Below are 26,397 nucleotides of genomic sequence, written 5' to 3' on the forward strand. Positions count from 1 at the left end.
AAAATGCATAAGGATGTGAGTGAACTATAACTCCCATCATCACCAGTCATTGCCCCCAAACTGCACCAGTATTTCAAAGTTGGCCATGGTGGGTATGTCTGCCAAGCTTGTCGAGATCCATCGCTGGTGGGGTTCACAGTGCTCTATGGATTTGTGTGAACTACAGCTCCCATTACACTGGGTCAGTCCCCACCAAATTCTGCTAGTACTTAAAAGTGGTGGTTTGGAGACCTTACCCAGAGGGAAGTATCTTCCCCTGTGATAACCTAAGATGCAGGAGGCCATGAGATCCATTCTCCAAAGGCCTGTCTTCTTTGCTCAGGCAGAATCCCTCCTATTACCTCATTGGTCATTAGAAAGGAGAACTACAAGTCTCTCAATATTGTCCTCCAAGCCATTAAGTTGGGAGTAGAACACAAAGCCAGATGCCATTTGTGAGCATATACAAAGTGAGGTGTTTTTTTTATCCACTCAACCAAAAAAAGCACATGAATTGTGCTAGCTTTGGCATTTCACAAGCTTCATTGGGTATATATGACTTTTTAACGGAAGCATGAAGAAAACAGTCATGGTCTGCATAGGGCTTTGATATGGAGGGGCAGTGTAAGTAAAAGTAGGCCCTACCCCCAGAGTCCATGACCTAACTGGGTTCAAAGCAGTAAGAAACGAAAGTTGGTTCTTTTGTTGGAAAGTTTGGAGTATTTGTCATGTCTTGGAGGCTGATTGTCAGCCATTGGAGTCTTTCCAGTACTGTACTGTCCCTTTCAAAAACATCTTAATTTTCAAGATCTGGTTGGGAGGGCTCAAAACAATGTGACAATAAAGAGCTGTAGGACAGAGGCTTTGCAATCTATTCCAATATTGGTTTTACTTGACTACAGACTTGTATTGTTCACCAAGTGTTCTTTTTTTTAACTTGATATTTCATTTGAAAATGTGAAATTTGTGTTTCCTCAAAGGCCACTTTTATTGAACTCTACCAGTCCAGAGTGAGAGAAGAGAAAGAACAGCGGAAGTCCAGTCTAAGTACTTCTTTATTACAGAGAGAGACTATTGACGTATATTAAAACAAAACAAACAAAAAAGCAGGGCTGTCACCTCTAAGTCACCTCTAGCTACTATAACCTGAAAAAAAATCAACAGTGAATCATTTGTTTTCAACATAATCAACCAGCACTTTCTGATCCATCTTCAGCAGTGTCATTTCAAAAGTGGCACAAGAGCATCAAGACTAGTTGCACAGCTCACTGAAAGCAAGGACATGGTACAAAGTGAAGAGGTCTGCACTGGGTCACAGTGGTTTTATGCCTGTATTATAAAATAGTAATCAATCATTTCCACCCAATCCCATGGACAGCCAGAGTGGTGTTGGACTAAATGTGCAGGAGACTTGGCATTGAATCCGAACTTGGCCACAGAAACCCTTTGAGTGCCCTTGGTAAGCTCACACTGTCTCAGCCTCAGAGGAAGGCAAGGACAAAAACCCCTTCCAAGAGCATCTGATGATAGGATTGGCATAAATTGGGAACAGCTTGAGGGCATCCTCACACTGCAACCCTCCAGCTGTTTGGGCCCCCAACTCCCAGAAGCTATAACAAGCTTGTTCAATTGTCAGGAATTCTGGGAGTTGAAGACCAAAACAGCTGGGGGGGCACAGTTTGAGGATGCCTGATCTACACCATGTCCATAAAAGTCGGGAATGGAGGCCCAACACCAATGTGGTACCACAAACATGTTTATCTTGGCACCTCAACAGGGAATTACTTTCCGTTTAGGGGTCCTGATGTATGAGGCATATTCAAGTAGGATAGGCTTTCAGTGTTGACTTTCCTGGGTTGTTGGGAGGCATAACACACACAAAATAGTAACACTTCACACCTTCCTGAGACGAGCAGGAAAGCCCTGTGCCTTAAAGCTGACTGATGCTCTAGGGGTGGCCATTTTGCTCAGCCGCTGCTCTTAGAGCCAGGGCACAATGCAAAGTAATCTACATTTTCATCCCTTTTGCCAAGATAGCAAGACCTTGCAAGCTAGTGAAGTAAAATAGTGGGTAAAATAACAAAGGCAGGGATAAGTGGGCAGAAAGAGGGCTTACATTCTAGAAGATGTGACAGAAGACTTTCGGTAAGACAGACACTGTCCCAGTAAAAAGTGGCGATCACTGACAACATTGAAATTCATCTAGCAGAGACCACAAGAATTTGAGAAGGGGACTATTGGCAGACTAGAGGGCAAAAAAAAAAAAAAAAAAGATCCCCTCAAATTTTGTAATGGGAAGGGTGCTCAAAATGGGGTATAGCCCTCTACATGGGCCAATCTTTACTTGAAGGGCATTTTGTTTGGGATCTTCATTGTCTGCCTTTCCTTCCTGCAATACATCACCCTCAAAGCAGATGAGAGAAGTGCTGCAGGGTTAGCTGGCCAACCAGAGCATCTGCAAGTGACGCTGTGACTAACCTGAGAGCCAACTCAAAGATCCTATGCCACACAAAATGGCACAATGCCCTCCAAGCGTGTCGAAATCTGATAAGTTGACACTGATAAGATCAACTTTTCTGGAAGATTGGGGAATGAAAAGCTCAGAGTGGATAGCTTTGTCCACTAGCAAAGGGAGGCCTTCATCTTCTGTGAAAACTACGTGCATAATGTTCAGCTAGAAAGGACAAAGTTTCGTTGAAAGTTTGCTCAAACCAGAAGCCGCTTCTTCCCTCCACACTCATGTACAAGAGTGTGTTAAATGCAGAAAGGTTCTGGAGAAATTTACAACTATGGCAATTCCAAGTGAAATATGCTGAAGAATCCGCTTAGGGCTGGCGAAAATGAGATTTGAGGTTTCCTGTGCCCAACAAGCATAGCTACATCCCTGGGCAAATTAATGTTTCCTTACACACAACTCTCCCACAAAAGAAAATGAGACTTTGGCCCTTACTGTGCTGCAGAGCACAACGTCATTGCACCAGTCTCAAAAAGGCAAGTTGCCATCCTGCTCAAATCAGCCAGTCACCAACAGGATGTCTCCATCAACCCAGTTAGTCTCACAAAGTCCGGTAGGTGAGAAACTCCTTCATTTTCGTTGGAATGGGCAGTGCCGTGACTTGGTGAGTTGTGTAGCATCCCCGGAGCACTTTGCGGCACAGGTGCTTAAGGGAGGACAGGACCTGGGGGGCTGTCCAAAACTGGGTATGGCCATCTCGTGTCCTATAATGAGAAGGAGGGAAAGGGAGAGAAAGAAGCTGAAGGGCTTAGAGCAGAACTAGCCACAGCCATTTGGCTGCCTAAGGTTGGGGTGCTTGGAATCCCTGAAATGGCATTAAAGCGTGGGAAGTACAACTAGTGCAGGCATGGGCAAACTTTCCAACTTGGGGGCCGCATGCTAGGACTCCCTGCTCGGAGGAGTGGCTGCCCGGTGATGGAAGGAAGGAGGAAGGAAAAAGAGAAGGAAGGAAAGAAAAGGGAAGGAAGGAGAAAGGGAGAGAGGTAAGGAAGGACAAAAGGGGGGAAGGGAAGGGAAGAGGGAGGTAGAAAGAGGAAGGCGAGGGAGGGAAGGAGGAAGGAAAGAAAAAAGAAGGAAGGGGGAAGGGAGGTGGGGGGGGAGGAGAAAGAAAAGAAAAGGAAGGAAGGACGGACGAAAGGGTGGAAGGGAAGGGAGGTGAGGGAAGGAGGAAGGAAAGGAAGGGGGGAAGGGAGGGAGGGAGGACAAAAGGGTGGAAGGGAAGAGGGAGGTAAGGAAGGGAGGGAAGGAGGAAGGAAGGAAAGGAAAGGAAAGGAAAGGAAAGGAAAGGAAGGAAGGAAGGAAGGAAGGAAGGAAGGAAGGAAGGGATGGTGAGGAAGAGATGGTGAGGAAGAGATGGTGAAGAAGAGGAGAAAAGAGCCCAAGGGGCTGCATTCGGCCCCCAGGCCTGGGTTTGCCCATACCTGAACTAGAGGGACACAGCCAGGTTCCCCTTCCTCTTCCACCCAATATCTGGGTTGCAGGAAAAAGCCTATTGCTACCAGCAGCACTGGGACAGTGATTCAGAAGGGCTCTCAGGGAGGGAGGCAGGCAGGCAGGGAGGCAGCAGATGCCTTCAGGGCTAAGCACAGGGCTAAAACGCTTTTACCTTGAATTAGTCACTGGGCTGTAGAACATTTTAAAGGCATTCAAAACTCCATGTGTCCTACTCTTTAAGTACCCTTACCCTTTAAATCCAGAGCTTTAGACCTCCTCAGTCCTATACTACAGGGCTTTCAAGTAGTTAAGAGGCAAATCTTTTAGATGATGGATGTTAACTGATGCTGATGGCATGACTAATGTAGTGTTTAACAAAAAGTCACATATGACGAGGATATGGTCTGAGGACATGTGATGTGGCCGCCATCCTTAAAGTGAGCAACACAAGCCAGGGGCCCTTCCCCACAGCCATATAACCAGGAATATCAAAGCAGATAATCCACAGTATCTGCTCTGAACTGGGTTATCTGGGTCCACACTGCCATATAACCCAGTTCAAAGCAGATAATGTGGGATTTTATACAGCTGTGTGGAAGGGGCCTGGGAAGCTAATTGGGAACACTTAAAAGTACCACCTTGGACTCTATAAAATTAGAAAGATGGTATATAGAATCATAGATTTGGAAGAGACCCCATGGGGTCATCCAGTCCAACCTCATTTTGCCATGCAGGAAAAGCACAATCCAAGCATCAGCCTCTGTTTCAAAGCTCCAGAGAAGGAGCTTCTGCCACACTCTGCGGTAGAGAGTTCCACTGCTGAACAGTATTCCTTACAGTCAGGAAGTCCATGCCTTGGTCACCTCTAGATTGGACTACTGTAATGCGCTCTACATGGGGCTGCCCTTGAAAACAGCTCGGAAATTCCAACTGGTCCAACGGTCGGCCAGGCTGTTAACTGGCGCTCCTTACAGAGAGAGGTCAACCTTCCTGTTTAAGGAGTTCCATTGGCTGCCATTCATCTTCCGGTCCCAATTCAAGGTGCAGGTGCTCACCTACAAAGCCCTAAAGGTGGGATGGGGACGAGGGACAGGGCCTTCTCTGTGGTGGCCCCTCGACTCTGGAACTCTCCCCAAGGACATCAGACAAGCCCCAACGTTGGCAATCTTTAGGAAGAGCCTGAAGACCTGGCTGTTCCAGTGTGCCTTTCCAGATTAGGAAACTCCTGGCATCATGTCCCAAATGCACTTTGTTAGAGACTAGGATTGTCTGCACATTGCACCTACCTCCAAAAAACCTCTACATACCTCCTGTCAAGTTCAGCACTTTTAAATTTTGTCCATTACATTTGGCCCACCCTTTTAGATTTTAAATGCATCATGTGTCATTGTTTTTAGTATTTTATTGTCTTTGCTTGATGTTTTATTATTTGCTTATGAGTTTTACTGTTATATTTGTATGTCGTTGTTTGTTGGCGGCCTTGGCCTTTGTAAGCCTCATCGAGTCCTTTGGGAGATTTTGCGGGGTATAAATAAAGTTAATAATAAAAATTTAAATAATTCTTCCTAATGTTCAGATGGGATCTCCTTTCCTGCCATTTGAACCCACAACTCCATTGAGTCCTAGTCTCCAGGGCAGCAGAAAGGAAACCTGCTCCCTCTTCCTTAGGACATCTTTTCACATATTTAAACATGGCAATCATGTCTCCTCTCAAACTTCTCTCCTGCAACTAAGCAGATGCAGCTCTTTAAGTCACTCCGCAGAGGGATTCATGGTTTCCAGACCTTTTAGTCATCCTCCTCTGGACACTTTCCAGCTTGTCAATGTCCCTCTTGAATTGTTTTGCCCAGAACACAGGGTTATTATTCCTGATGAGGTCCGACCAAAGCAGAGTACAGGGGCACCATGACTTCCCTCAATCTAGACACTAGACTTTCATTGTTATTGCCTAAGTGTACTACCCTACATTTCCCCCTGATGAAATTCATTGTTAGTTTGGGCCAATCAGCTCTCTCCTCTGTTAAGGTCATTTTTGGATTCTGATCCTGTGTTCTGTAAAGTTACTCGACTTTCATGTCTTGAAGATTTGCAACAGATCTGTATCCCTAAGGTAACAATAACTGAACTATGGAGACGGATTAAGAAAATCTCTTCCCTTTGGCTAATGAATAACCCTGCTAATAGCCTCCCTCTTCCTAAACACAAGAACTAGACACTGGAAATCTTTTCAAGTGAAAATCCAGCCATCTCAAGCCAGCCCATGCCAGTTTCTTGAATATGTGAGCCCTTCCAGACAGGCCCTATATCTAAGGATCTGAACCTAGGTTTCAGTTTCTTCCAGATTATCTGGCAGTGCGGACTCATAATCCAGTTTAAAGCAGAAAACCTGGGATCAGATCCTGGGAAATAATAATCTATATAAATAAAAATGTAATGTACGTTTGTAGGATTAACATAATTCAAAAACCACTGGACGAACTGACACCAAATGTGGACACTACACCCCTAACAGACCAATGAGTGATCATCACTCATAAACCCCTCCCAAAAAACAGCAGAAAGGACTTAACCCCCCCCCCCCAAAGCCAAATGATGATACAGCACATGCATGAAAATGACAGCTCCCAGCATCCCCTTTAGGAGAGGAGGATGCTCCAAATGCACTGTTTCCAAGCTGCAAGCTTGCTTCTCCTTGGATTTCTTTGAGAACATCCCAATCCGTACATATTTCCTATTTCCTATTCCTGAACTGCAACTCCCAGCAATCCTCCAGATAGATAAGATATATAGATTAGATGGAGATAGATCATAGGTAGATAGGTCAATCAGGAAGACTGCTGGGAGTTACAGTCCAAGAACAGGTAGAGAAGGAAGAACGGAGAGAAAGAAAAAGGGAGGGGAAGAAAGGGAAGAGGTAGAGAAGGAAAGAAGGAAGGAAGGAGAGAAGGAAAGAAAAAAAGGGAAGGAAGGAAAGAGGGAGGAAGGGAAGGATGGAAAGAAAGAAAGAGGGAGGGAAAGTGGCCACAGCAACGCGTGGCAGGTACAGCTAGTAAATAATAAATATTTATATTCCGCCCTATCTCCTCGGAGGGACTCAGGGCGGATTCCAAAAATAAAAGGCAAACATTCAATGCCTGAATACGACAACAATACATCCATGCTAACAAAATTGAACAACCCAACCTATAAACACGAAATATGACTTAACAACTAAAATTAAATTAAAAACGCAGCCTGTTTTAACAGACATATGACAAAACAGAAACATCGAAGAGAAGCAACAATTTCCCAGTTCCTTGGGGCAAATAGATTGATCATTGCTCAAATAGGGCCTGCCTATTTGAGTGGGTGGGGGAGTGAAGGACTGATTCCATGAAGGGAGGGACAAAAAGAGAACCATCTGCAGCACCGCAACGACATGCCCAGAACATACCCAGTGGCAATAATCCCTCCATGTGGATAATAGGTGCAACACAGGCCATTCTTCACCAAGGCAAAGGCAACTGGGCTCCCAAGCTCTAAAGCCCAAATCCTCAGGAGCCTAAAAAAAAGATAAAGAAGGCATTCTTCTTTGGAATGTGAGTTACAGCATTTGGAGAAGTGGCTTTAAAAAAAAACAAAAACCTCATGTTTAGGGATCCCCCAGCCAGCATGAATTACCTGTCATCTGCCACAGTTGCAAGATAGAGGCCTTCGGGGGAGAAACACACAGATCGCAGGGAGTTGGAATGGAAGTCACTGTTGTGGTCGAGAATGGGCTGTAAAGGAAAGTGGCTGGGGAGGGAAAAAGAACCAACAGTGAGATTGGGCCATTCTATTAGGTGTCCTGGCCTTTAAAAAGCCACTTCAGCTAATATATCCAGTCCAATCCAAGCCTTATGCCAGTAGCTAGCAATACCTCTCATGGCAGTGAGCAAAATCCCCAGATCACAAAACACTGGGCAAAATGTCTCACCTAGTCTGTCAATCAGGAAATAACACTGCTCCTCTGCCCCTTTCTTCGCATGTGTCCCCAGTACTTCCAGAAACTGGCCATTGACTATCACTGTTAATGAAAGGGGCAGCAAAACTTGGCTTTTGACCCACTTCCTCCCAAATGTGTATAAATGCAATCATTGTAGCATAAATCTTGTCATCATTTCACTCACCTAATGAGATTTAACAACTTGCTGATTAATCAGAGGACACATGAGTCAATGGGTTTGTTCTAATTGAGACAAAGCAGTAGAATGCTTATCTTTCCTCATGCCCCGCCTTCACTTAACCCAGTGGTTCTCAACTTTTCCAATGCCATGACCCCTTAATACAGTTCCTCATGTTGTGGTGACCCCCAACCATAACATTATTTTCATTGCTACTTCATAACTGTAATTTTGCTACTCTTATGAAGCATCATGTAAATATCTGATATGCAGGTTGTATTTTCATTCACCGGACCAAATTTGGCACAAATACCCAATACGCCCAAATTTGAATACTGGTGGGGTTGGATTGATTTCGTCATTTGGGAGTTGTAGTTGCTGGGATTTATAGTTCACCTACCATCAAAGAGCATTCCGAACCCCACCAGCAATGGAATTGAACCAAACTTGGCACACAGAATTCTCATGACCAATAGAAAATACAGGAATGGTGTGGTGGGCACTGACCTTGAGTTTGGGAGTTGTAGTTCAACTACATCCAGAGAGCACTGTGGACTCAAACAGTAATGGATCTGGACCAAACTTAGCACAAATACTTATTATGCCCAAATGTGAACATTGGTGGAGTTTGGGGGAAATAGACCTTGATATTAGGGAGTTGTAGTTGCTGGGATTTATAATTCACCTACAATCAAATAGCATTCTGAACCCCACCAATGGTAGAATTGAATCAAACTTCCCACACACAACCCTCATGACCAACAGAAAATACTTTTTTTTCTGATGGCCTTTGGCGACCCATCTGACACTCCCCTCACGAACCCCTCGGGGGTCCTGACCCCCCACGCTGAGAAACTCTGCCTTAACCCAAAAGCTCCCAAACACTTTAAGGAATGGGATCATAAAGCGTTCCAGACAGTGTTTGGCTGAGAATCACTATTGGCTATGATGACTAGGACTGCTAGGAATGATTAGTCCAAAAACACCCGAAGGACACTGTGATTCCCACCACGGCTTTAGTCTTTTCTTGAGGGGAAGGTGCACAGACCCATGAGATCTGCCTTCTCTTCCCATTCCTCCCCAGTTTCCTAACTGCAGGAAGGTGAATACCTCTCCTTTCCATTTCGAGCTGTTGGTAAAACTGCTTGTACATCTGAGACATATTCAGTCTTCTCAACAGGAAAGCAAGGCGGGGAGTCAGCTGATATTTCACAAGATGCATGAACAGAACAGGAAGAGGCAATTCAGTCCAAATACAAACAGGGCCAATTGTAGCCCATGGCCTCTCTTACCAGAGGGATCTCAGCTGCTCCCCCGTACAGGGGTCCCAGAGTATCACAAATGTGTCATAGGAGGCCGTTGCAAGAAGTGCGGAGTCTGGGGAGAAGTCACAGGACACAACACAGCCCTGGTGGCCTTCTAGTCTTCGGAGGAGGCTGTACGAGCGCATGCTCCAGAGGAGAGCCTACCAAGAAGAGGAAGGGCAAAGTAGGAGGAGAAGAATCACAACTGATGAGCTTGAGAAGGACAAGGGAGAAGGGGCTACTCCTCATTTGAATTTGCATCATAGAAAAACCTGGACCTCTCATTCATACTGGCTGCTGAAAAGCAGCACAGAATCATTCTGCTCCAGAATTTATCTGGGACTAAGATAGCAGAGAGGGATAACAGAAGAATGTAAAAGCGTGTAAACATGCAAAATTAGGTTACATGGCATTAAAACGGGCATTAAAACCATGCAAAGTTCTCCCCTGCCTATGGGTTGGTTCCAATGCAGGTTCCTGAAGCTCAGTGGTGACTGTTACTCTGGGATCCAATGGCCAGCCCTGCGACATTCCCTTTTCTCCCTTCCCTCTAGAAGACAGACTCACCGACTTCTCTCCAGCAGTAGAGCACAGCATCTGGCCATCAGGAGAGATGCGGCAACAGTAGACCCACTGGACGTGTCCGGACAGCACCTTCAGTTGCTTCCCTGGGGGAAATATTAGCAAGAGAGCATGCATGGCACAGTTTGAGGGACAATGTCATTCCCACAAAGCCAGCATAGAAATCCCACAAAGCAAGACATGATACAGCCCAGCCGCCACAACCTGCAGCTCTCCAGATCTTGTTGAACCTCCATCTCCATCAGCCCAATGTTGAGGCATGATTGGAGGAATGCTTTTGTGCGGCCTATGGAAAGCAACCAGGGACCCTAAGAAGAAAGAAAGGGACTGGGAATCATTCTTTGGAGAAAAGACACCAACAGATGCTTTTTGGGCACTGCAGTTGAAACAAATGGATGGGAACTCTGTAGTGAAGCAGTCGAAGGATCTCATCAAACTGTAAATCTCAAAAGTCATTATTAGGATGCAGCCATGGCACAGTTCAAGGATTCTGGGAGCTGTGGTCAAAACACTATTTACAAGTTCTTGGGGGAAATCTACTTTTCTTATGTATTGTCAAAGGCTTTCATGGCTGGAATCACTGGGTTGTTGTAGGTTTTTTGGGCTGTATGGCCATGTTCTAGAAGCACTCCCTCCTGACATTTCACCTGCATCTATAGCCAGGCATTCTCAGAGATTGTTAGGTCTGTTGGAAACTAGGGAAATTGGGTTTATATATCTGTGGAAAGTCTAGGGTGGGAGGAAGGACTCTTGTCTGTTGGAGGTAGGTATGAATGTTTCAATAGGCCACCTTGATTAGCATTTGATGGCCTGACAGTTTTTAGGTGTGCCTTGTTACTGCCTGGGGGAATCCTTTGTTGAGAGGTGATTAGCTGTTCCTGATTGTTTCTTGTCTGGAGTTCCCCTGTGTTTGAGTTTTGTTTTTTATTTACTGTTATAATATTAGAATTTTTTTTAATACTGGTAGCCAGATTTTGTTCATTTTCATTTTTTCTTCCTTTCTGTTGAAATTGTCCACATGCTTATTGTGGATTTCATTGGCTTCTCTGTGTAGCCTGACATGGTAATTATTAGAGTGGTTTGGGCAATGCTGCATTTGGTGGTCCCTCAGAAGAGCTGCAAGACCGAGAACAAACCACAAGAATAAAGACAAAGATCCACCGAGAGGAAAAGTATTCTTGTCATACATCAAGGGAACCACTGACCGCGTAGGGAAGCTGACGAGGAAACATAACCTACAAACTATCTACAGACCTACCAAGAAAATCGAACAAATGCTACACTCAGCAAAGGACAAGAGAGAACCTCTCACCTTTGCAGGAGTCTACCGTATGCGATGCAGCTGTGGACAAATGCAGCATTGTCCAAACACAAATCAAAGAACATGAAAGATACTGCAGACATCTTCAACCAGAGAAGTCAGCCATAGCAGAGTACCTGATGAACCAACCTGGACATAGAATACTATCTGAGAACACAGAAATGCTGGACCATTCTCACAACCACCATGTCAGATTACACAGAGAAGCCATTGAAATCCACAAGCATGTGGACAATTTCAACAGAAAGGAAGAAACAATGAAAATGAACAAAATCTGGCTACCAGTATTAAAAAAAACTCTAAAATTATAACAGTAAATAAAGAACAAAAAGCAAACACAGGGGAACTCCAGACAAGAAACAATCAGGAACAGCTAATCACATCTCAACAAAGGATTCCCCCAGGTAGGAGCAAGCCACACCTAAAAACTGTCAGGCCATCAAATGCTAATCAAGGTGGCCAATTGAAACATTCACACCTAGCTCCAACAGACAAGAGTTCTTTCTCCCACCCTGGACTTTCCACAGATATATAAACCCCATGTTCCTCGTTTCCAACAGACCTCACAACCTCTGAGGATGCCTGCCACAGATGCAGGCAAAACGTCAGGAGAGAATGCTTCTAGAACATGGCCATACAGCCTGAAAAGGCTACAACAACCCACTACTTTTCTTATGTTAGCTCAGCAATCCTTATATAGTAGCTATGAGTAACACTGGTCTGTTTGCTCTCACTGTAGAGACAGAATCCTAGCATGAGACTAAGCATATGCACCATTACGCAGCTTTTTAAATGCCTCAAGCAGTGTCCCAAACTTTTATCAAATATTTACTCTTGAGAAAACCATACCTCTTGGATACCTGCATGTCTTGCAGCTATTGAAAGGGCAGAAGCTCAGTGAGGAGAAAAGGTTGGGGGAAAAACAGGGCACAGTGGTTGGAAAATACTGTGAGCTGTAGGCTGCACACCTCTGTACTACAGCAAAAAATAATTAAGAAAGCCCACTCTTTTCTTTCTAATCTAACAAGCCTTTGAGTGGGAAATGAGTCGGGGTGTCTGCTGGTCAACACTTTCCTGACCAACCACACAATTTACATAATGAACAAATAATCTGCCAATGTGGCTGTCTGGATTTGGGAAAATGGGAAAACAGCACGAGAGAAATGCACTCCAGGTGCCTGGTAATTGTGGGGTGGGGAGTCAAGAGCGGGGGGAAACTGAATCAGTGGCAGGAAGAGAGAGAAAACCTGGCAAAGGAAAGAAAAGGTTGGGTGAGGGAGAAGAAAGTGCAAGGAAAAGAAGATAAAAAGCACGAGGACGGGCTGTTCGAGAGATTACTAAACACTCAAGCACAGTCCAAAGGCAGCCGCTCTGGAAGCATGATTCATTCCATGAAAACCTGTTATTTGCAAGTTAATTTGTACTGCTGAATGGTTAAGGCAGCTTGTTTCATCAGTCTTCCTAGCCATTACCTGTAAATGTGTTTGCCGGAAGAGGTCACAGCATCCTCGAGCTGGAAGAGACCCCCAGGGCCCTCCAATCCACCCCCCTTCTGCCAGGCAGGAAGAAAAAAAACCAAAGCACTCCTAATAGATGGCCATCTAGCCTCTGCTTAAAAACCTCCAGAGGAGACTCCACCAGACTCCCAGGCATCAGCATATTACACAGCTCTTATCATCAGGAAGCTCTTCCTAAGGTCTAGTCAAAGTATTTCTATTTCCCCCCAGAAAAAGGAACCTGGCCATTAGCCACTTTGAGAAGCTTCGTGTCCATCACAACACAAAGATGTGAAGCTTTTGGCCTCTTGATTGCTTGACTCATCGTAGTTGCTTAGAACAGAAAGTGAGAGTAGACCTCCTCCCTTTGCACCTGCTCTTTGATAATGCTAAAGCTTCCCTTACATTCTATGTAACTAAACCCATTGGCTTAATTTGGTGTTAAGTCTGTTGTTCTCCAGTTGCTGGATGATTAAGCCTGGTCTTGGACATTTCTTCACATGCTGCTCTATCTAGTTTTGTACCTCAGGCTCTGGACCAGTGGATGTAGGTTTGCCCCTTGGTTCTAAGCTGTTCCAAGTCCCCTCGGGGAAATGGGGTGAGATATAAATAAAGATGATGATGATTATGATGATGATGATGATTATTATTATTATTATTTGAAACACAAGATGAGTCGACAGCAAACAAAATCACTCTGCCTTCTGTTGTACTGGATCACACGTCAGACACTTCCCAAGTGTCTAGGACAGTGTGATGTATTGGCAAACAATACGTGCAGATCCCAGTAGGGTGGTCTTTTGCAGCTGGCAGATGGTAAATTTGTCAGCGCCGATTGTGTTTAAGTGCAGGCCAAGGTCTTTAGGCACTGCATCCAGTGTGCCGATAACCACTGGGACCACCTTGTCTGGCTTGTGCCAGAGTCTTTGCAGTTCGATCTTTAAATCCTCATATCATGTCAGCTTTTCTAGTTGTTTCTCTTCAATCTTGTTGTCACCTGGGATTGCAAAATCAACAATCCATACTTGATTTTTTAACACGATTGTGAGGTCAGGAGTATTGTGCTCCAAAACTCTGTCTGTCTGAATTCGGAAGTCCCAGAGTAGTTTGACGTGTTCATTTTCTGTAACTTTTTCCGGCTTGTGATCCCACCAGTTCTTTGTCGCAGGCAGATGGTATTTGTGGCACAAGTTCCAATTAATCATCTGAGCAACGGTGTTATGCCTCTGCTTGCATTCTGTCTGCGTGATCTTCTTGCAGCAGCTGAGGATGTGATCTATTGTTTCATCTGCTTCCTTGCACTTGGGATCTGTCGTCGACTTTTCAATTTTGGCTTTGATGGCATTTGTTCTAATGGCTTGTTCTTGGGATGCCAGAATCAGGCCCTCCGTCTCCTTTTTCAAAGTTTCATTTGTGAGCCACAGCCAAGTTTTTTCTTTGTCTATATTGCTCTCAATGTTTTCCAGAAATTGTCCATGGAGAGCCTTCTTTTGTCAGTTTTATCTTCTGCTCTGCATTGTATTTTTCCGGTATTCGCTCTTTGCCTTTTGCACTTGAAGCAGTTTACTACTACTGACTTCCATCAATGTTTGTTCTTGACTGCCTTTCACATAATCTGCCATGTTGCATTGAAGGAAGAAAGGCAGACTGCTGACATTAAAGACAGTACCAAGAAAACATCTGGCACCTCTCATGAATGATGTGAATGCTGCACTGCAACTGTTCAGATAGCAACAATGGAAGAAACTAACCAGCTTGCATACAGTAAAGCAGTGATTGTAACACAAGAACTGGGGATACAACAACTGAAACCCGCAAGAAAAATGACTGGAAAACCAAAATGGAAAATAACGTTGGAGTTAAAAATCAAGATGCAAGCAATTTAAAGAACATGAAGGAGCAAAAACTGAAGAATGTCAAAACAAAGAATAACCTGATTAAAAATATTGACTGAAGACAAGAAAAATTGAAGTAGTTCTTGAAATTGTGGAACAACAAATCACGGCAACAGCCAGAAAAATTGAGCGATATGAAAACTGAGCCATCCCATACAAACAATATTATTTATTTATTTATTTATTCTAAGACATTTAGTGCCCAGTGTAGGCTTGGATGCTCCCAGGCTTGGTGAATATAAAAATCTTATTGGACTGACGTTGGGCCTGGAAAGCGGTGGGAAGACTCAGTCCAGTGGTGGAACTGAGGACCCCGGCATTGGCCCAAAGTCCCACCCAAAGATACTTGCAACATACAGAGACCCCTTTGCTCGCTCCTACCATTCTGGCTCAGGTCCCAGACGCGCAGGGTTTTGTCGCGGGAGGCAGAGACCAGGACTGAACCGCTCTCACCAGGGACGAAGCTGAGGTCCCTCACCACATCTTGATGCCCCAAGAGGTTGAACAGCAAACAACCTACAAACGGGAATACACAGTAAACCAACCCTTCCCAGACAAAACAAATCTCAACAGGAACTGAATGATGATTCTCCTTTAGGACAAGATCAATTCCTGACTGGTGATGGGGTAGGAGAGGCAACCTAGGAACTCCCTTTCAGTCCATGTAGTTTGGCTGACATTTTGAGGCAGTCAGTTGTGGAAAGTCTAGAACCACTGCCACGTATTGTAAGACCATCAATGGACACACTTGGCCAATTCTGAAAAAGTCTGGTGTCCATTTGAGGGAGGATGGGGTTGGGAACTAATTGGAGAATAACATTTCACTGAGACTTCTACAGGCACATTTGTTTTTGCACAGAATTCCAAAATGGCTAGGGATTGTGTGCTATGGCTGCAGATATCCTTTCTGGTGCATGTGGATGTGGGCTGAGCAATTCTTGTCCCTGGTTCAAACTCTTCTCCTTATTGATTGAGTCACCTTTTGGAATCTCTGTGGGACCTTAAGGCAGGGGCAAACAAAAAGGGAGATCCAAATGGACTGGTAGTTCTCCAAGTGACCTGGAGTAAATCATTAAATTTCTTTCTCTGTGGTCGAAGAATACAAAATCCTCTCTCTGATAAAATAATGAAAGCTGGAGTGGGCAAAGGAGAAAATGAATCCCAGAATGGAGTCAGGGCCCAGCAAAAAGACTTGGTCCCAAAATTCTCCCAGGCATTTGGTCACTGGCCCTGATGCTGGGGGATTCTGGGGCTTGTCATCCCTCAATGTCACGTCCCAGGAGCCCCTGGTGGCACAATGGGTTAAAACCTTGTGCCAGCAGGACTGAAGACTGACAGGTCGGAGGTTCGAATCTGGGGAGAGCATGGATGAGCTCCCTCTGTCAGCTCCAGCTCCCCATGCAGGGACATGAGAGAAACCTCCCACAGGATGGTAAAACATTCGGGTGTCCCCTGGGCAACGTCCTTGCAGACGGCCAATTCTCTCACACCAGAAGCGACTTGCAGTTTCTCAAGTCGCTCCTGACATGAAAAAAAAGCTTCCCAGCTGTGAGCCAGGCATGTGTTGGAGGCACCCTGAGCTTTGATCCTAAGGGTTTGCTTGCACTATTGCTATAGATTTTTGTGCTCCGAGGGAAAACAGGAGATCCTGCTAGCCAGAAATCTGCCTATCCCTGAGCAACGATGAAGAAAAGATCCTTCTGACTCGCAGCAAGATTTGGTAAAGGGCCTTCCTGTTTCGGTTCCCTCCAGAGATCATTGCCAATCCTCCTGGCAAAGGCTGAAGACTTCAAAGAGTCTTTCCGAAGGCTCTGGTGAATGACAGCAGGGGTTACTCCCAGCAGGTGCTTTCCAGAGCTTTCTGCAAAGAAGAGAAGACCAAGCTTCTCCATCAAGGAAGCAGGGAGAGTGGCTTGGATGCAGCGGCACAGCGGGGGGGCCCCCTCCATCCCGGTTGCCATTCTCTAAGCAGCTGTATGAGCGGGCGCCTGCCATAGGCTTTGTGAGTTGCTCCCAGCAGGGCGCCAGAAATGACTGCTTTCGGAGGCGTTAAACTAGCTGCGCTGCCATTATGTTAAGGGAGGGGAACTGGCCTTCGGAAGTCGCCTGGCCAGCCCACTGAGCCGTCTGTCCTTGTCTCTGAACAGAAGTAAGAAGGTATTAAACATAATAGAAGGGTTTTTGCCTCAAACAAGAGCTCTGGTTTGAGGGAAGGATGCGCACAGAGACTGTCTCCTGAGAAAACATATTCAGAATCAAACTGTGCTTAAAGCTCTTGTGCGAGAGCACATTGGTAAGCTTTATCTTCCTTTGGTTCCACACTATGCCTTTGGTTTGATTCAATACAAGAATGCCACCTTAGCCCCTTGAAGACTGGAATTTAGCCCTAGAACAAACAAGGGACTCCACTCCCATATTACTGTTGGAACTCAACCACATTTTGCACAAGTTTATAGTCCTCATCAAGGAAATAGATAAGCAGGCGAATTAGTTGGAAGGGATACTCGGCTCTGGAACGCCCTTCCCATGGAGGTAAGATCAGCCTCCTCGCTGATGGTATTCCGAAAAAGACTAAAAACTTGGATGTTCAAGCAGGCATTTGGTTAATTCGGTGCAATGAATGTGTCGACTACGGATTGGTAATATGGATGATGTAATTGGACCACGATTTTAGTTAGGAGATGTATTGGATTGTGATTTATGTGAAATATTGTGTATTATGTTTTTTACGGTTTTAATTGTATACTGTGTACTGTATATTCTGTTGTAAACCGCGTTGAGTCGTTAGGCTGAGAAACGGCGGTATACAAGGACAGTAAATAAATAAATAAATAAATAAATACCCCTCCCCCTGCCCTCTGTGTCTGCCTCTCTCTCGATTCTCTCCTCCCATTTCTCTGTTTGTTAGACTGAAATTTCTCAGAGACACGCCTCCTTTTCTGAGCCAATGGCAAGTCCCTGAGTATTCCAGTTTGTTCTTCTCCTGTGAGCATGAATATAGAATAATAATAATAATAATAATAATAATAATAATAATAATAATCCTCTATTTGTATACCATTGTCTCCCCGGGGGGACTCAGGGCGGTTTCCAGCATGATAAAGCATTGCAATTCCCAACATAAAAACATGCAAAAAGTCATTCTAAAAAGTATAAACATAGTACTATATAACAATCGTACTTATTTAAAATTTTAAAAGCCAGTTCAGTACTAATTACATCAGGCAGCTCAGCTTCCAATGGCCAAGATTCCTAATAACAACAACAACAACAACTTTATTTTTATACTCCGCCTCCATCTCCCCGAAGGGACTCGGTGCGGCTTACAAAGGGACAAGCCCAGAGAGCACAGAGTTAAAACATAATGCAATAAAATAAAAACAAAACAAAACCAAATAGAAACATATCATAATAATGGTTATAACATCATGAAAAGAGTACCATGGGAGCAATAAAAGTGCTGACTTTAGAAGGCTCTGAGTTTGTGCAAAACACCTAGATAGGGAAAGTGCAAAATTCAATGGTAGGGATGGGAGAGTGGGCCTCGACAACTATGAGAGGGCTGGGCTACTACAACAAAGTAGACTAGGGCCCAGGGAGTGGGTAAAGAGCAAGCAAGGCCTACCTGATGGACAGGGTGGGACCTAGAGCTATTTATTTCCAAGTTCTGCTATGTTTTCCCTGTTTGACAAGGCCCTAACTAATGGCCAGGGTAGTGCCTGGGTCTCTTCATTTCCAGGGCCTGCTGAATACCTATAATAGGGCTGGACCAGGGCTAGTAGCAAAGGGCCGGGGAAGTGTGTAGAGTACAGATCTTTCAATAAAGTCTTTTGTGCCTTTTAAAGCTTGGCTCTGCTCCTGTCATTGCTGAAGCTCCTTCGGTCTACTGCTGTGCTCAAGGAGCCTCTGAGCTGCTGCTGCTATTGCTGTTGGTACTGATTTGACATTTTAAAATGCTTTTTGCTTTATGGAAATGACCCAACAATTGCAAGCGGTCATGCTTTGTCAATAGGTCAACTTTAGTGCCCATCACAAGAACATGTCATGTCCTCAGAGAGCAATTGTTGTTCCTGTCCAATTACACCTCTCTGTCACGGTTTACAGTTTTAAATGGCATTGCAGATGACAACAGAATGGTTTCTGGAGCAATTCTGCCTTTCTAGCAAACGGCAATTGAGTCAATTTACCTGTCTGGACCTCCCAGATTTTAATCTGTCCATCATTCAATCCTGTGGCCAGGACCAAACAGGAAGGACTTGGCCCCTGCAGGCTGTGTTTCCTTGGGTGGCTAGGAATCCAAGCGCTGAAGGCCAGGCCCCAGACGATCTTCCCACATTCCAAGGTCTTCTCGTTGGAGCCGCCCCGGCCCTTGGCCTCTGCTTTTGGGTACTGGCTCTTGCACTCTAAAGTTTTGCAGATCCTGACAGAAGCAAGCAGAGGGAAAGCCACTCAAAAGCACATCATCTAATTAGGTGTCTCCCATTCCTGGTGAAAAAGTGGAGGAACTCAAAACAAACTGCTGTATAAAAGTTTGACAGTCTTACATCAGAATGAAGGAATTGTCTTTTTGGACTCCAGAATCTTTGCTTTAGATCAGAGTTTCTTAACCTGGGGTTCACATGGGGGTTTCAGAGAGGTCACTAAATACCATCAGAAAACACATATGTTTTGATGGTCTTAGGATCCCCTTTAGCAGAGAAGGCTGGAGATCTCTTCTGCCTGTCCTTCTCTTCCTTTTTCGTGTTAGTGAACTACAACTCCCAGAATTCAAAAACAGCCCCCCAACTCCACCAGTATTCAATGTTGGTCATGTAGATAGTATGTCAAGTTTGGTGCAGATACATTGTGGGCAGATACATTGAGTGCTCTTTGATTGTAGGTGAACTATAAATCCCAGCAGCTACAACTCCCAAATGTCAAGGTCTAGTTTCCCAAACTCCACAAGTGTTCACATCTGGGCATATTGAGTATTTGTGCCAAGTTTGGTCCAGATCTGTCATTGTTTGAGTCCACAGTGCTCTTTGGATGTAGGTGAACTACAACTCCAAAACTTAAGGTTAATTCCCACCAAACCCTTCCAGTATTTTCTCTTAGTCATGGGAGTTCTGTGTGCCAAATTTGGTTCAATTTCATCATTGGTGAAGTTCTTTAATTGTAGGTGATCTGTAAATCCCAGCAACTACAACTCCCAAATGACAAAATCAGACTGAGTCTAGCTCATCCCAGTCTACCGTGGTGCTATGGACTGAACTATGGACCTCATGCAACCAAATCAAAGTATGAGCTATATCAATACAACATTAACACCACTACCTTCTCCCCCTGAGATCTGTAAAATGGATGGGCAGGTTTGGGTCTGTCTTGGGACTGTGACAGCTAACAACTGCCCTATCCCACAGGAATCTGCCTAAAATGCAAGCTCTTTGACACAAATTCAGACTGCCCTCAAAGGCTCCCATGTTGGACACAAGATATAGGGTAATCTCAACTGTGGAGTGACCAGGAAAAATCAGGCTGGCAGACAATCAGAACTGTTTTGTTCTATCTGGCCTTGGTTTTTTAATTTGGATTTTAATCCATAAAAATGCTTTACTTTAATAGTGTATTAATGTATAGCACTTTAAGAGCCCCGGTGTGCAAAAAAAAAAAAAAAGGTAGAAGGATTAACACACACTTTAGATCAATTCAACATTAACAGCTGTGAAGTACCAACCAATGTCTTCCAATGCCTATCTAGAAATACAGACAGAGAAGGCCAAGCTTCTCTCATTCAAGAAACAGTTCAAAATGATGGGGGAAATATAGCAAGATATTACATTGGGAAAAGGTTGGGACTACAATGATTAAAATATTAGATTGGGAGGAACATTATAAGAGAAGATGTGATTAATTTAAATTACAAGAAGACATGATTCATTTAAATTAATCAATGAGTCTATGAAAATGGACTAAAATTTGAAGAGATATTATCACTTTATTTTATTATTATTAATGTAAAGATGTATTTGCAAAAATGAATAAAAATTGCAACTTGAGTCAAAACGGATAAATTGTTGATGAAAGGGATGAAAGACTACATGACCAATATCTCTATAGAAATGTGAGTACGAGTCATGCAAGACTTCTGATACAGCTCTATATATATACTCATGGCTATGCACTTAAATGTATGAGTTTATATTTAGCAGAAGCTGAAATGAAAGTACATGTAATACAATGGCCTTTGCTTGAGGAGGGGAAGTCAGCTGTGGTTTTAGTATTTGTTTGTATTTTTCTTATTTTGCTGTTTGGTTTTATTTTAAATAAGGAAGGACAGAAGTTGGTTGTTATCTGTATTGTTAGGGATGGGGGGGGGGGATTATTATGAGGTTCTTGTTTCAGAGTTTAATCTCATTGGGGTTTGAAAATTTTGACTGATTGTGAAAATGGAATATGAAAAAGAGCAGTTTCACAAATGAGGAGCCAGCAGCAGGAAGACCCAGCCACCCATTCTGTCTGGAGTGAGCTGCCAGTTTGTTGATCCCAATCAGCCCCATTACCAGTTCCCTGTGGCTACAAAACCACCGATACTTACGGCTCTATCCCTTCCAATGGCCAGGGAAGCAACCTGACAATACAGTGGCCCTGAGACCAAGCAAACCAGGCACCATCCGGGGAGAAGGCCACACTCCAAGTCTCACAGCTGGATTTCCAGTCATATGGTTGAGGCTGCCCTGGTTTCAGCTCTGCCACGAGGAGGGGCTCTCCTGGGGAAGAACCATAGAATCAGAGTTGGAAAAGACCACATGGGCCATCTAGTCCAACCTCTGCTGCCATGCAGGAAAAACACCATCAAAGCCCCCACCCCCAACATAGGGCCATCCAGCCTCTGTTTAAAAGCTTCCAGAGAAGGAGCTTCCACCAGACTCTGAGGCAGAGAGTTCCACTGTTGAACAGCTCTTCTTATCGTCAGAAAGTTCTTCCTCATGTTCAGGTGGAGTCTCCTTTCCTGTCATTTGAGCCCATTCCTCCATTGAGTCCTGTTCTCCAGGGCAGCTGGAAACAAGTCTGCTTCCTCTTCCTTAGGACACCTTTCACATATGTATCCATGGCTCTCATGTCTCCTCTTAGCCTTCTCTTCTGAGGCTAACCAGACCCAGCTCTTTAAGACGCTCTTCAGAGGGGATTATTCATGGTCTTCAGACCTTTGATCCTTTCATTCGCCCTCTTCCTCTGGACACTTTCCATCTTAGAGTCAACATCCTCTAATGTTAATATCCAATAATATGATGTTATAAGCTATACTTAATATGTTTTATTGGGATTATTTTCTCTATGTATTGTGATTTGCCCTTTTGATCTGTTTGCTTTGATTTTACCTTTTGGATTGTAAGTGTGATTGTTACTCTGTATAGAGGGAGCGAGATATAAAGCATTATTATTATTATTATTATTATTATTATTATTATCCCTTTTAAATTGTATGGCCCAGATTTGGGCCCACAGTTATTCCTTGATCTACACCAGGCACCCTTACACTGTTTCCCTCCAGCTGTTTGGGCCTCCAACTTCCAGGAGCCCTTACCAACTTCTTCAATGATCAGGAATTCTGGGAGTTGGAGGCCCAAAGGCACTGTACTCCGTTTGATGCGGCTCCAAATCCCATTGGCTGTTGGCTCTGGTTCAATCTGTGGTCCCCAAGGTCTCTTTTGTATGGACTGTCTTCAAGCTGGCACCCATCCTGTATCTCTGCATTTTATTCTCTCCACCTCCCATCCCCATGCCCACCTGCCTATATGTGGTATCCTACAAAAAGATGAGCAGGCCTTCATTGTGAAAAGGGAGCAGGGAGCTTTGAGATGGTTGAACAAAAACTGCTCTTACTGCCTATTACAGGGAAAAACAGCTGATTTCTCATCCATCTAAAACACAGACATGTGCTTTTCATCTTAAGAACAGACAAGCATCTCAAGCTCTGAGGATTACCTGGGAAGGAGCCCCACAGAAGCATTGCAGCACACCCACATACCTGGGAGTTACCCTGGACTGTGCTCTGACCTACAAGAAGCACTGCTTAAATATCAAGCAAAAATTGGGTGCTAAGAACAATATCATACAAAAGCTGACTGGCACAACCTGGGGATCACAACCAGACACAGTGAAGACATCTGACCTTGCGCTTGGCTACTCTGCTGTTGAATATGCATGTCCAGTGTGGAACACATCTCATCACACTAAAACAGTGGATATAGCTCTTAATGAGACATGCTGTATTATCACGGGCTGTCTGTGCCCTACACCACTGGAGAAATTACACTGTATAACCAGTATTGCGCCACCTGACATCCACCGGGAAGTATCAGCCAATAATGAAAGGACTAAGGGAATGACATCTCTGGACCATCCCCTGTTTGGATATCAGCCTGCACGTTAATGCCTTAAATCAAGAAATAGTTTTCTAAGATCTACGGAGATACTCACAGGAACACCTCAGCAAGCAAGAGTCCAAAAGTGGCAGGCTAAAACCCAGCACCTCAATCAGTGGCTGATACCAAATGAGAGACTCATTTCTACGCACACAGACGACCGTGCAATTTGGAAGGCACTGAACAGACTGCGCTCTGGCGCCACGAGATGCAGAGCCAACCTTAACAAATGGGGCCACAAAGTGGAGTCCACAACATGCGAGTGTGGAGAAGAGCAAACCACTGACCACCTGCTGCAATGCAACCTGAGCCCTGCCACATGCACAATGGAGGACCTCCTTATAGGCAACACCAGAGGCACTCCAAATGGCCAGTTACTGGTGAAAGGACATTTAGTATAATGCCAAGTTTTTTAAAACTGTGTTTTTTAAATACATTACAGATTTGCTCCTGATACGATAAATAATTGTGAAAGGTGGAGTATCCCTCATGTGGAAATCCAAAACCCCAAATCCCCAATGGGCTTCCTGAGGCCCCATTCACACTGCTGTGTAACACCCACATTGAACTGGATGATATGGCAGTGTGGACACAGATAACCCAGTTCAAAGCAAACCTTGTGGATTATCTGCCTTGATATTCTGGGTTATATATATGGCTGTGTGGAAGGCCACTCAGGTAACCCAGGGCCCTGTCCACACAGTCATATCATCCAGAATATCAAGGCAGATAATCCACAAGATATGCTTTGAACTGGATTATCTGAGTCCACACTGCCATATAGTGCAGTTTAATGTGCATGGATGGGCCCTTCCACACAGCCATATCACCCAGAATATCAAGTCAGATAATCCCACAATTGTTTAAAAAAAGTCACCTGGGAAGGTCAAGAGCTTGAACATTATTTCCATCCTAAATATCTCGGTGTCACCTTAGATCGAACACTAGCATATAGGAAACACTGCTTGAACACCAAGCACAAAGTAGCTGCATGCAATAACATCCTGGGGAAACATACTGGCAGCACATGGGGTGCAGACCCAAAATTAATAAAAACATCAGCCCTGGCCTTTTCCTACTCAACTGCTGAGTATGCCTGCCCTGTTTGGCATAGGTCTGCCCATGCAAAGCAGGTGAACATAGCATTGAACAAAACATGCAGAATAATCACAGGATGTCTTAAACCTATACCTGTTGATAAACTCTACAAGCTAGCTGGCATCCCCCCCCCCCATGTGCAGCGGGAAGTTGCTGCTAAATGTGAGAGAAATAAGGTCGTACACCGTGAAAGCCATTCACTACATGGTTACCAGCCTCCTCCCAGTAGACCAGTGTTTCTCAACCTGGGGGTCGGGACCCCTGAGGGGGTCGCGAAGGGGTGTCAGAGGGGTCGCCAAAGACAATCAGAAAACACAGTATTTTCTGATGGTCATGGGGATTCCATGTGGGAAGTTTGAGCCAATTCTATCGTTGGTGGAGTTCAGAATGTTCTTTGATTGCAATGAACTATAAATTCCAGCAACGACAACTCCCAAAAGTCAAGGTCTATTTTCCCCAAGCTCCACCAGTGTTCACATTTGCACATATTGAGTGTTTGTCCAAGTTTGGTCCAGATCCACCATTGTGTGAGTCCACAGTGCTCTCCGGATATAGGTGAACTACAACTCCCAAACCCACCAAACCCTTCCAGTGTTTTCCGTTGGTCATGGGAGTTCTGTGTGGCAAATAAGGTTCAAATCCATTGCTGGTGGAGTTCAGAATGCTCTTTGATTATAGGTGAACTATAAATCCCAGCAACTACAACTCCCAAATTACAAAAATCAATCCTCCCCCAACCCCACTAGCATTTACATGTGGTTGCATTGGGTATTTGTGCCCAGTTTGGTCCAGTGAATGAAAATACATCTTCCATTTCTGATATTTACATTATGATTTATAACAGTAGTAAAATGACAGTTATGAAGGAGCAACAAAAACAATGTTATGGTTGGGGGTCACCACAACATGAGGAACTGTATTAAGGGGCCGCGGCATTAGGAAGGTTGAGAACCACTGCAGTAGACTCAGATCAAGGAAAAGCTTTATGAGAACTACCACTCCTCTTGGCGTTCCCCCAGCAACAGCAAGGGTATCCCTCTGGGCAGCTAAATCGAAAAATCCCAACCGGATGGCCCTCACGAGGGTCTTCCTCCAGGGGCAAACCAAGAATGAGCAACCTGGAAGTCCCTGCACAGACTGGAGTGGGCAGATCAAAAGACAACCTGGCAACAGGGCACTACCTAAAAGAATCCCACACCTTGTGTGACTGTGGAGCAGAGCAGACATCCCCGCATCTGTATGCTTGCCCACTCTGCCCTGCCTCATGTACTGAGGAAGAATTGTTGGGGGCTACCGACAATGCCGTTGCTGTTGCCCGTTTTATTTAGCCACCTGCGCTCCTTCTATTTTTCTTATCGTTTTTATACTAATTTATGAAATGCTTTTGATACGAAATAAATAAATCCCGCAATCTATCCTTTGGACGGGATTATCTGAGTCCCCACGGCCATATATCGCAGTTCCAAGCAGAGAATGTGGGGCGGTATTGGGCGGTGTGGCAGGGGCCTGGGCCTGAAGGGCAGCTTCCATGGCCAAGGCGCCTGCTAGGGCAGGGTGGGAGCAGCAGTGGGCGGCCTGCTCGGGCAGAGGAGGCGCGAGGCTTGGCAGAACGGCTCACCCTCCGCTTCCTCTCCCTGAGGCGCCGGCCTCCCCTCCATCCGGACCGCATCAGAAAACACAGCAGAGCCGGCGCCGGGGACACTTCCTTTTCCTCTTCTTGGGGGTCACGTGATCCCTCCTCGGCCGGGGAGGGGCTAATTGCCGAGGAGGCTAGGTGGGCGTGGTTTGAGGAGAGGGCGGGGCTGTCAGCATAGGCCGGACAGGGGTTCCAGTGGCACCTTTGTCCTAGGGCAGCGCATGCGCGTTGGGCTCTGGGCGCTTTTCCCGCCTTTTTTCTCTTCCTGGCCTACCTGCCTCCCAGTCCTCTTCGCCCTCTCTTCCCTCTTCTTGCCTTCCTTCTGAGAAACAGAAGGCGCCTTCCCTCTCAGGTGCCCAAACAAATTTGTGAACATCCTCCATGATGACATGATGGCAACAGTCTTGGACAGCAATGGCTCCCAAAGTGACCCATTTAAGGTGGAATCAGGTGTCAAACAGGGATGTGTTACTGCCCCAACCTTATTTCCCATCTTCATCGCAATGATACCTCATCTTGTTGATGGGAAGCGTCCCACCGGAGTGGAAATCATCTATTGGACAGATGGCAAGCTGTTTAACCTCAGCAGA

At 44.9% G+C, this 26,397-nt stretch overlaps 1 protein-coding gene across 1 annotated transcript; it reads right to left on the reverse strand.

The window, feature by feature from the left end:
* Positions 1–1,016: 1,016 nt before the first annotated feature.
* WSB2 (WD repeat and SOCS box containing 2) lies at positions 1,017–25,917 on the reverse strand. Its single transcript, XM_060785465.2, has 9 exons — positions 25,790–25,917; positions 21,243–21,414; positions 18,856–19,088; positions 15,050–15,184; positions 9,942–10,042; positions 9,363–9,535; positions 7,589–7,702; positions 7,362–7,469; positions 1,017–3,198 (listed from the first exon to the last, which is right to left on the reverse strand). Exons 1-9 carry the CDS (start codon positions 25,827–25,829, stop codon positions 3,036–3,038), a joined length of 1,239 nt encoding a protein of 412 aa, XP_060641448.2. The 5' UTR covers positions 25,830–25,917; the 3' UTR covers positions 1,017–3,035.
* Between the last annotated feature and the right edge of the window lie 480 nt (positions 25,918–26,397).

Source organism: Anolis sagrei, chromosome X (genome assembly GCF_037176765.1).
Source record: "Anolis sagrei isolate rAnoSag1 chromosome X, rAnoSag1.mat, whole genome shotgun sequence".
Classification (NCBI taxonomy): domain Eukaryota; kingdom Metazoa; phylum Chordata; class Lepidosauria; order Squamata; family Dactyloidae; genus Anolis; species Anolis sagrei.